The sequence below is a fragment of the Mastomys coucha genome, unplaced genomic scaffold (genome assembly GCF_008632895.1).
Source record: "Mastomys coucha isolate ucsf_1 unplaced genomic scaffold, UCSF_Mcou_1 pScaffold22, whole genome shotgun sequence".
In the NCBI taxonomy this organism is placed as follows: Eukaryota; Metazoa; Chordata; class Mammalia; order Rodentia; family Muridae; genus Mastomys; species Mastomys coucha.
This window is the reverse complement of record NW_022196905.1, coordinates 246,886,001-246,897,427: the sequence shown is the minus strand read 5'-3', so window position 1 is coordinate 246,897,427 and position 11,427 is coordinate 246,886,001. Positions and strand designations below refer to the sequence as shown.

Sequence of the window (11,427 nt, the reverse complement as noted above, 5' to 3'; positions counted from 1 at the left end):
GGGGGGGGGGGGAATCCAGTCCCTAAAATCCTTAATAGGGACAAACTCAGGAAGCATCCACAAAGCATACTCAGTGCTTGGCCAAAGCAAAAACTGCCCAGAGGGACGGGACAAGGAGCAAATGCGTATTGTTTCCCATGTGAGCCACCTGAAGCATCAAATCTTCCCCAACTCTTCAAACGCAGCCTCAGCACATCAATAATACCGCTCTACAGAGGAAATCCGCTGTCGCTTGCTGGATGTCTGGATGAACGTTAGAAGCCCTCAGAAGGAGCAGAGATTTTAAGCCCCTGTTCCCATCCCCGGTTCACAGGCCCAGCAGAGGAGGAGTGCCGAGCGGAGTCGGGATGACAAAGAGCCCAGCAGAACTCCTGCCAAGACTCCACCTTGGAGAGGCGCCAAGGCATTGGAATCCTGCAAGTCCACACAGTTAATTCAACTCCAGTGAATTAGATGACCCTCGCTTGATCCACAGGCATCTGGGAGCCTGTCTGAGTAAGACGGAGGCAGGCCATTCCTCTGAGCCCTCTGTGGGCCTTGGAAAAGACCATGTACCCGTGACTGAGACTTAACTAACTAGGACTTCACTGCCTGACATGGGAGGTCACACAGAAGCACAGCCTCAAGAGGCATGAAGGATATAACGTACCCGAAAAGCAAAGAAGGAAGCAGTGGCCTCCTAACCCCCAAGCAAGTGCTCCGTAGATGCCTGGTTACTTGGGAAACAGGATAACGCCCCGGTGACCCACTCCTTGACTCTGTGCTGGACTTGAGGGTCTATAGGGATGCTAGGGAGGTGTGTTCATACGGCTGTAAGTCTTAAAATCCTGTCTACAAATGGTGGCAAGCCCATTTAAGCCAGACCAGACCAAGGGGTGTGACCCCCCTCTCCTCTACATCCTCAAGAAGAGAAGCAGCTCCAGAGCAAACATCTGACCACTAAAGAGAAGGTTCTGTCAAAGAAAGCATGGGAATGGTAACCTGGTAGGTGGGAGAGTACATTTCAGAGAAGCCCCTTCTGCCCTGCTGGGAACCTAGTCATATCTAATACCCTAGGGCCGCCTCGCCGATGGCCTGACCCCGGCGCCGCAGCAGGTGCCACCGAACCTTTCCTACTTGCCTATGTTCTTTCTCCTGCTGAGGTCACACAACTTCCTTTGTAAATCCTCTGGACACATCCTCTCGTCCCCACACCCAGTCAGCCTTGCAACATGAAACAACTGTGACTCTCCTCACCGGGACAGACCACACAGCCACCGAAAGGTCAGGACATCTCTGAAGACCCACCTCATTCAACCATGATGCCCAGAACTCAAGAGCCCTTTCTGACTGAGCTGGGCAAGATCCTTGGAAGGGACAGCTCTACTCTTAAGACATGAAGCAGCTTCTTTGTGGGTCTGAGTACAAGGACTGTCCTTCTGCTTCTGGATTTGGCAATGCTAAGAACTGCGGTGATCCTCGGGGACTTATAGACGCTAGGTAGAAAAGGAACAAAACCACAAAATATGTCTCCAACTGAGGAGTTCAAGGAGAAGTTACCCACTTTCAAGGGAACTAGAAAGACCTTGATTTGTCAGTATGAGCTCATCCTATTTCTATGCCTCTGTGGTTCACTCTGAAGATCTATCTATCAGCGCTTTATTGTCTCTAAGATGGGAAACTGTTGGTGGGGCTTGGGGGGAGGGAGAAAGTAGAAGTGGAGAAGGAGGGAGAGGAGTAGGAGGAGGGAGAAGAGGAGGAGGAGGAGAGGAGATATGGGCTTCAAGGCACTAGGAAACAACACCTGCCCTTCCTGGGGTGCACAGTTCACTCTGGGGACAAAATAGAACAATGGATTCTTGTGCCTTTGTGGCTAACCAGTCCAGTCGGTGAAGCGTCTTCAGATCATTTGGTCATAAAAGATCAACAGGTGAATGTTTCAAAATAGAAAACAAGGTTCAAATATCATGAATTCAAAGTGAAGCAGAGGACAGGAAGCATGAGCTGGATGCCTGGAAACACAGTTCACCTGCAAGAGTTAGTTAGCCCTGCCTGCAACACGACACAAGATAGAGACCCGGGTGCTGGGGGGTGCTGGTGAAATCTGGCCTCCCGGCGCTTGCTTAACCCACGCCCAAATCAAGGTGTGTGCTTGCTTTGTTGCTAAGAACACTACTTATTCCCATGTCAATCATAGGATACTACTTAACTAAAGTTCTCTCTGCAGATCCCAGAAGGCCTAGACAGTAGAGTCAGGGAATGGAAGTTAGGTCGGGCCCCACTTAAGGAGGTCAAAAGGGACCTGACCATCACACTAACCTTCAAAAAGTCAGAATGTGTATTTTCCTGCTTAAAACATTGGTCATGACCCACAGGCCTCAGCATCCAAATCCCACACACCCTTGGCTCTACTGTATGTGTGTCAAGCTAATCAGTAAGACATGGCACTGTGGTTTGAAAAAAATGTCCCCCAAGGCCTATGTGTTAAAGACTTGGTTCCCAGCCTATGGTACTATGGGAAAGTGGTGAACCAGAGGTGGGACCCAGTTGTAAATCTTCCAGTCATGGGACCCTGGCCCCTTCCTCTCTTTTTCAGTTCCTCCCTCTCCCTCTCTCTCCCCCAACCACCCCCCCAAGTGTTCCCACATGATACAAGACCTTGCCACAGGGCACAAAGCAATAGGGCCAACTGACTACAGACCGAAACCTCCCAAAACTGTGAGCCCAAACTATTTTTCTTTACACATTCATCACCTCAGGCATTTGTCACAGTGGCAGAAAGCTGACCTTTGAAGGCCTGGATGCAGCCCACCCAGGGTCTCTGGAAGATACTGTTTTTCCTGGCAACAAAGACGCCCACTAGCCAATATCCAACTGCTATTGAAACGTAGGCTTTCTTTGATGGACAATTCTACAATTTATTCAGTTCTTCATTTATCACACTACTCATGACAGCATCCCCAGGGCAATTTAATTCCTAATTAATTTCCAACTACACTAATCAACAACTCATTCAAAATAAGAAAGAGTAAGAACTCATCTCTTTCATCAAGATCCTCGGAAATACACAAGAGAACTCGGGGAATCTCCCAGGGTGGCTCCCAGCTCGGCACAGAACCAGCCTTTGGGTTTTCCAATAAGGTTTGTTACAGCTTCTAATTGCTCCTATTGAAACGACGATTGTCCCTGTTTTAATTATTGAGGATGGTCCCAGCTACGGTTTCCTGTAAGTTTCGATAAATATTTAATGGAACCCAAGAGTTTTGAGTGATTATGGCAATTTTTCAAATTGAGGAAGAGAAGAAAGACTGGGAACAGAAAAGTTAGGCTGACCATAAGTCAAAAAAAAACTAGAGGCAACACTCAAGTTTTAATCCTGGCCCTACGTAGCCAGAGTACAATTACAGCTCTGTCCGATGCATAAAATCTTCCATATGTATACATAAGGTGTGGGGAGAAATCCTGAGGAGAAAAGACTGGACTGTGAGACATTTCTATTTGAAAAACAAAACAAAACAAAACAAAAAACAAAAACAAAAACAAAAAACTGAGGAGATTTAAAAAAAAAAATCAAAACCAATTCACACATGGGCATGCCCCAACCTATTCTATGTGCTTCCACCCCTGGGAAACCCCTATGGTTAAAACACACAAGCCCGAAAGGAAGGGGGTTAGCCTCACCTAGAGCAGGCGTCATGGCGGCCATGGGCCCTGCAGGATCCAGCTGGAATCCACTCATCATGAACTGGGCATCCGAAGCGGCATTGTCCATCTTCAGGTTGGGCAGGTTCATGTTCTGGGCCAGGTAGTACTGGTAGAGCTCGGCCTCGGCGGGTGACGGGAGGCTGCCCAGGCCCAGGTGGCGGTTGTGCTGGATTTGGGTCATGTTCTGTTGAAGCAGCATCATGTTGTGCATGTGTTTCTCACTGGTCATGTGAATGCGGAGGTTCCTGGCCACGTTGGTCTCGTAGTCGCACACCTCACACCGCCACGTGGGTTTGGTTTTTGGTTTGGTGGGGGAGGGGGCACCGCAGGAGCTACCGATGTTGGCTGCGGCTGCTGCTGCAGCGGCAGCAGCGGCTGCGGCCCCAGCGCTGTGGCTGAAGACCTGCTCGCCCCCTCCGTTCTGCAGGTTCTGCATGTTGTTGAGATGTTTGTCGGACTGCATATGAATACTGAGGTTGCCTTTGGTAGTTGTGGAGTAGTTACACACCTCACAGCGGAAAGGCTTGTAACCACACGTGTAGCTCTCGCCTCGTGCCAACCGCGGGTGGGGCTGCCCGCTTTTGCAGTAGACGCAGGAGCCCCCTGGCTCCGGGTGCTTCTCCTTCATGTGTGCCTCCAGTGTCTGCTGGTACTTATAGTGCCAGTTGCACTTGGGGCACTTGAGCGTCTTACACGAGTTACGAGAATGCATCATGGTCATGTGGCCGCCCAGCGAGCGTGAAGAGCCCAGGACCGTATCACATTTGGGGCACTCCACACCGCTACCTGAGGGGCACTCCCCAACCCCAAGCTCGCAGAGGGAGCCAGCATGCTGGTGATGAGGGACAAAGCCCCCATCGTCGCCCTCTGTGCTTTCATTTGGTTCTGGTGCTGTGGCACTGTCTTTATTGGCACTTTCGTCAGCGAAGTCCAGCCTCCTGCCCTCTGCCACATTGGCCCTGACGCCCTCACTGTTAAAGCTTAAACGACTCCTCCGGTTCGCACCATCAAAGACAACAAAGTTAGAAGCAGAGTTAGAAGTAGTAGAAGCTGTGCCCCTCGACAGGGTCTGGAGCACATTAGGCATTAAGGGGGAGTTAGAAATGCTTTGGTTTGAGAGAGCAAGGTCCTTTTTGCTGCTACCACCTGCGGGGGCCCCAGACTCCTCGGGGGGCCTGTCCTCCAGTTCCTCCTCCAGCTCATTTGGAAAGAGTCCTTTGCAGCCCTCGTCTTCCTCTTCCTCTTCTTCCTCCTCCTCTTCCTCCTCCTCCTCCGCCTCTTCCTCCTCCTCTTCCTCCTCTTCTGCCTCCTCTTCCTCGGCTGGCTCTACTTTCTCGGAGAAGCAGTCCTGATCCCCCACTTCTTGCTTATCTCCTTCAGCCGCCCCAGAGTCCTTGCCCTCTGAGGATTTGGTAGGACTAGAAGCCAGAGGCCCCAGGGGGACTGAGGTAATGGGGGTCTTCAGGACCGAGCTGGTGAGCCCGCCAAGGTTCAAGAGGGTGCTGGGGTTCAAGAGACCAGCCTGGGGCTGCTCAGGGCCAGCAGCAGCTACGGCTGGGAGGGCCTCCTCCCCTTCCATGCGAATGCCACTAAATTTACCATAAAAACTGTGTCCGGGGCCTATGAGGTTAGCTGTGGAAACTAAAGGGTGTTGAAAGTTTTTGGTTTTTGGTTCCAGAAAACTTACAAGGGGTTCCTTGTCTTTGCCAATCCCTTGGATGATAGCGGAGATGTTCTTATTGCTAAGAAGTTTCCGCTCTTCTTCACTCAGGGTCATTCGATGGTCGTGCACCGCGTGGGTCACAAACGAACGGACATACCCAAAGGAGAGTTTGCACAAGAAACACATCAGAATGGGTTTCCTCTTGCCGTAGAGCACAAAGCCATCGAATTTGGACAGGTCCACATTGTTGGGAACATCTTTGGATACGCAGGAGCTTTTGGCAGAACCATCACTGTTCAGGTAATCCTTGTTGCTTTTGTGTCGCACGTCAAAAACGCGGAAGCTGTGCAGGACAGGGCTGAGCCCTGCCAGGGCTGAGGTATTCGGGAAGGCCTGGTCTGAGCCCTCAAACCATTTCCCGAAGGATGAGGCTATGTGGAAAGTGTTGATGATCTGCGGGTACACGGGTGCAGCACACGAAGGGTCCCCTTGTTTCCCCCCCACCCCGGGGAGAGAGTTCAGGAAGAGCGAGGGGACGCCCCCGCTGCCGCTGCTGCTGCTGCTGCCACACGCGGCCCCGCTCTGGCCCAGCTGGCTCAGGCTCTCTACAATGTACGCGGAGCCGTCTGGCTGGTAGACAATTTCCCCGGCCAGGTTCTCCACATCGCTCTCCTCCTCGCCCTCCTCGCTGGTGTCGCTGGCGCTCTCCTCTCGCAGGGCCGGAGGGGGATGCGTGCCAGAGCAGTGATGCTCCATGTAGGTCTGGAGGCTGGAAAAGGAGGCTGAGCACTCGTTGCAGCTGACCTCCTTGCTGGCGGGCTCGGCGGGCGGCCCAGCGGAGGTGCTGCTGTCCGCCAGGCGCTCATTGAAGGGGGCCCTCAGGCTGTCCAGGGGCCCATGGCTCTCGCCTGTGGGCTGCTCCATGCTACTGGGTTTGTCGGGGAGGTGGGCGCTGTTGAGTTCAGTCCATTGCCGGTGCTGAGGGATCCCGCACCCATTGTCCTTCCCCGAGACGACGGGCGAGTCACAGCCTTCCATGGTAAGGCCTGCGTGGAGCTTTCATTGCACCCAGTACGGATCGAACCTGAAGGGCGGAGGCGAGGGGTGGGGGAAGAGGGAGAGAGGGGAAAGAGAGAGAGAAAGGAAAGAGGTTAGGAGGGCCGAGGCTAAAGTCCCCGCGTGGGGTGCTCTTAAGAAGTTTCTGTCCACACCCACAACACAAAGCTTGCAGGGCAGAGGGCAGAAGGGGCGACACGGCCCTGCACAGTGCAGTACAGAGAGGGCAAGAGGTGCCACGGAGGACACAGCCGGGTCCATGCAGTGAGTGGGAAACCGGGAACTGGTCAGGGGCACACCCCTTAGACTTCACACTGTCACTCTACAGTTAGATAGATCCATTGGAATCTTCGCTCCATGCTATCAGGGCTTTGAGACAGGCTGGGAAGGAAGCCATAGTGGAAGAGGCTCAGCATCTTTCTAGTACCCTGTGAGGTCGCAGAAAGGGCCCTCCTGCATACAGATAACTTACATGAGGTCATCTGTGGCGGATCGATCGCTCGGGGCAGTGGGGGTAGGGACACCAGGGAGGAAGAGGGGAAGAAGCTGTGGCCACCTTCAGAAAGAGACTGGCAAACTGAGACATGCCCAGTGATGTGCAGAAATCAGAGGTGCTTTTCAATGCCCATGGTGTCAGGTTTGGGAAGTTCAAAGGTCTACAGGGTTCAGAGGGCAAAGGTAAAGGCTTACGGACATCCTGAAAAGGGCCCAAAGGGGACAACAGCCACATCCCTACCCTTCGTGTCTGAGAAACATCAGAAGTCACGTTTCTCAAGCAGTAAACCTTACAGGGTAAATCTCAACAGAGGCTGGTGCCATGACTCTGACCATCAAACCGCAGAGAAGACACCCCAAATGCCCATCTCCTTCATCCCAAACCAGAAAAGTGTCCTTGTCCAGAGCTCAGCAGACTTCACAATGAAACAAGGAAGGCACCAAGGATGAGCCTGGCCAGACTTTCAATGGGCCAACGCCTCCTTGGGGAGCAATACCTCAGCCCATCTGCAGGGAGCCCGTTCGCCATGCGCTGCGCATGAGGTGGTTTTCCCCTAGCAAAGGCAGAGACGGCAGCTGGGCTTAGCAAGGCCCACTTCCACAGCTGCCTCTTAGTTATTAGTTGCTACCCTAGCAGCTGTCCTTCAGCCCTGGGGCTCTTCCGTTTCTGACTCCAGAGTGCTACTGAGCTGAACTTGCCCTCTGAGAGCTCAGGTCCCTGGGGAAGGTAGCAACAGATCACGGGCTGCCTGGCTCCTGCACCATCACGGCAGGGGTAGTTATCGCCTCGCTGCGGTTCTCCTACAGGTGTCTCAGCACCTCTCAGAGTCCAGTCTTTTACCCACGGACCCCAGGCTATCTGTCCCCTGTTCTGCCATCTAGCTCATTCATGAGCAGCAGACAAAGCTTTGGCTAGGTTTCATCTCCCTCCATCTCCTGACAACCTTGTCTTAGCCTTTCAGTATTTCTCCGGGCTTGACTGCATAGTGAGCCAACAGCTCCCCCTCGGGAAAAGAAGGAGAAGGCAGGCTTGCAGAAGCCTCCAAAGAAATCACTTTTCCGAAAGGATATGCCATGAATTGGTTTAAGACTCACACGTATGCACTTGTCCAATGGACTGATAACCTCGGCCTCTGTGATGGTAAAAGTTCTGTGTGCCTTAGAAAAGACCTGTTCATTTGAAACAAATCGCTGCACTAAACTAACCCCAGTGGCAAATGAAACAGGACTTCCCATAAGGCTTAGCTGGGATCTAGGTGAGAATCTGGGGAGGCTCTTCTTAAGGACGTCTCTGATTGGCCAGATGACACCTGATTGACAGTTCAAGCCCAAAAGGATGGCAGGTCTGAAGGGGCGGGAGGGTTAACAGCCCGATTGTAAAATCAATGTCATAAATGCTTGGTAAGTTACAGGAACATGCGGGAAGGGGAGGCCACGATTGATAAAGGAGAACAGCTTTGATGCTGCACCAGGGACTTGTTTATTGACAGCAAAGCCAATCTCCTCTCCAGCCTGGGCTGGTCCAGAGAAACCTGCTAGCATTTACCAATTAATTGGTGGGCTTTGCTTGCTGGGCTCTCTTCTTCCTCCTCCATGAACTGGCCAGCTAAGGGGCTGGGACTTTAAAAACAGAATACAAAAGAAAGAGGGGTGGGAGGAAAGAAGGAAGGAAGGAAGAAAAGAAAGGAAGGAAGGAAGAAAGGAAGAAAAAAGTAAAGAAAGAAAACCTCCCTTAATTTGTTCCCTACTCCCAAGTAGGTGACTAATTCTGAAAGACAGGGAGCTGGGGGCACTGGGTCTGGGGAGTCAATCTCAGGAAGGTGACAGTCCATAAAGATGCAGGTGGGAAAGAGAGCCCAGTTTCCAGGCCCAGCTGCCTGCTTTAGAGCTTCTTCTCCTCCATACACACCGACCACTGACTGACTGCAAGCCAAACTTTTTGAGGAGCTGTGCCCATAGCACTGTCCTGAAAAAATGCAGGCTCCTGGTTCCTACCCCACCCCAAACGGAACTGTCAAGTCCACACCATCCCTGGGAAGCTGAATTAAAGTCTGAGACGCTGTTTCGCGGCATCTTCACCAGACGACGTGCCTGGTACGCCTGGTTCCCACACTGCCTGGTAAGCAGGGGCAGGAAGGCTGCCGTGCGCGCATGCATCCTCTGCCTCAGTCCCTAGCAGAGGCACGGAAGGAAGAGACAGGGGAAGGTGGTGGGGGTGCGCTGATGTGAAGCAATCTCTTCATCCTGCCCAGTCTGGCAGCTCACAGGCCTCGGGGCATCCACTACTCTCCCACCCAGCGTGCTTGCTCTGTTTATCAGCCAGTCAATAAGAAAAAGGTAGTTCTTACTTAAGGAGGCAGAAGTCAACTCAGGCAGGTCGATCAGCGCTCTGTCTGTAAACATGGTTTCCCGTAAAATCAATGCTCTTCAGTTACAGAGGGCGGCCTGGGAACCAAGTGGGTCCCCACACTTTCACAGGAAGCCCTGCCACTCAGCATTCACAAACCTCTCCTCAGGCTCCTAGCCCGCCCCTTGAGCCCTGACCCCATCCCACAGACACTCCAGTCTGGCTCACCCGGAACTCTCAACCCTTCCTGCAGGCCAATTCTTCTTCCCCCAGGCCACTCCCGCAGGTTCCCTTTAAACAGCTTCACTACTACACTTGATGTTGTTTGTTTAGGAATTCAGTTCAGATTTTATAAAGCACATCTTTCTGATGACAAAATTTGAGGGTAGTCAGGGAAGCGATCCAGCAAGCGCTTGTACACACACAGTCGCTAGCTCCTTTGCTCTGCTTAGCATCTAAATCTGCCATTGGAGAAGTACTCATGGCACAGGAATTCCAACACCTTAAGAATCTCCCAATACAAAGAGAGGTGTGTGTGTGTGTGTGTGTGTGTGTGTGTGACAGTTCCCTGTTTTAAAGCCCATTGCAGTTTTGGAAATATCAACCTCTTTAAAAGATTGCTTTGGAAGGATAAAATGCTACCAGGTCCACCACACTCATCTTGGCAAACGCCTCCCTCTTTAAACTGAAAGGGTGTTGGCTGTAAGGAAAGTTCCTTCTTATTCCATGAAGGAGATAGGGGGAGAAGAGGGAGAGGTGAATGAAATGCTGCAGTTCTGGTAGGCTGGGTAGGGGTGTGTGGTTCTGAGGAAGGGGAGGGGGCTCCTGCTGCTGCTTCAGCTCCCGTCGAATTAAACATGAACAGTCACACTGTGTAATTTTAAATTGTTAATTAGCACAGGGTTAATTAGGCGGTCCTTTCACAAGGGGCTGTTTGGCAGAAAACCAAGATAGGAAACAAAGGGGAAAGCAAGAAAAACAAAGAGAATAGAGACAGCAAGAGAAACTGTTGCCTCTGAGGATAACCTGCAGGGCATCACCAGAGAAGTCAGCCAGCAGGCAAAGATGGCTGGTCCTCTGGGGACTTGTTGCCCTGCCCTAGGGAGAGATGCAAGGATCACCCTTCTCCTGGGACCCAGGCAGTGCACACAGCGCGCACGCGGCCAACATGTTTTGACTCAGCGATTTCTCCATTCTTGGAATTTGTTCTAAGGAAACAACCTAGGAGAGGTGTGGACATATGAAACTGTTCATAATAAGATTTATGACAGAAAAAAAATGGAGATGGAAAAACTCGGGCAAAAACAGAGACTAAATAAATTACAGTTCATGGAACTCAACATGTTATAAGGCTGACGACTCAAAAGACGCCATTTGCAAACACTGGGAGCTGCTCAGCTGCAAACTGAGTAAAGTATGCGCTGCTAAACAAACAGCCATCCTCATCTATTTCTATGAAAAAATTTAGGACAGTAAATTCGAAAAGGTGGGGTTATGGGTTACTTCATTTCCTCCCTTGTGCCCATATTTCCCCCAAAGCTTTTTTAAAGCCTTTATAAAGGAAACCACCACTTAATGAGTTAGGCACAGAGGCAACACCAACATGCATAATCATAACTGCTCTAGGGTGGGTGCTAGTCTTATACCCATTTCAGAGATGCAAAACTGAGGTAGCCTAAATGACAAAGCCAGATAGTTGCTGTAGGATCTGTGTTCTTAGTCACTCTGTGGGTATTTTTCCTTTGATGTCTGTTGTCAAAAAGACAACAGGTGAAGCCTCTGACAGCCAATATTTGCATTAGATCTTCAGGTAACCGGAGTCTGTTTCAAGATCAGGGACTGCTCATACCTACCTACCAGTCCAAACAGGAGAACTCAAAGTGGCCCTCTTTGTTTATCTGCATAGCATCAGAAAGCTAGAAGAGACCACATGAGCGGGGAAGCCACAGAAAGCCACGGATGGCAGGTCCAATGTCCCCGTTTCTTTCTTTTCAAGAAGGAAGGGGCAGAGTGGGACCAAAGAGATGGCCCAGTGGTTAAGGAAGCTCAGTGCTCTTATAAGGACCTAAGACCCAAGCTGGGCTCACAATACCATCACCAGGAAGCTCACAGATGCCTGCGAGTCCAGCATCACCAGGAAGCTCACAGATGCCTGCGAGTCCAGCATCACCAGGAAGCTCAC

The 11,427-nt window shown here is 51.4% G+C and overlaps 1 protein-coding gene across 5 annotated transcripts in view; it reads right to left on the bottom strand.

The window, feature by feature from the left end:
• Positions 1-11,427, bottom strand: part of Zfhx3 (zinc finger homeobox 3) — a 287,724-nt gene that overhangs the window by 158,685 nt on the left and 117,612 nt on the right. For all 5 annotated transcript variants that reach the window (XM_031341363.1, XM_031341364.1, XM_031341361.1 and 2 more), the window contains one exon: positions 3,661-6,431. In XM_031341363.1, the coding sequence (XP_031197223.1) occupies positions 3,661-6,385 (2,725 nt within the window). In that variant the 5' untranslated portion in view covers positions 6,386-6,431. The remainder of the gene's footprint in view (positions 1-3,660; positions 6,432-11,427) is intronic.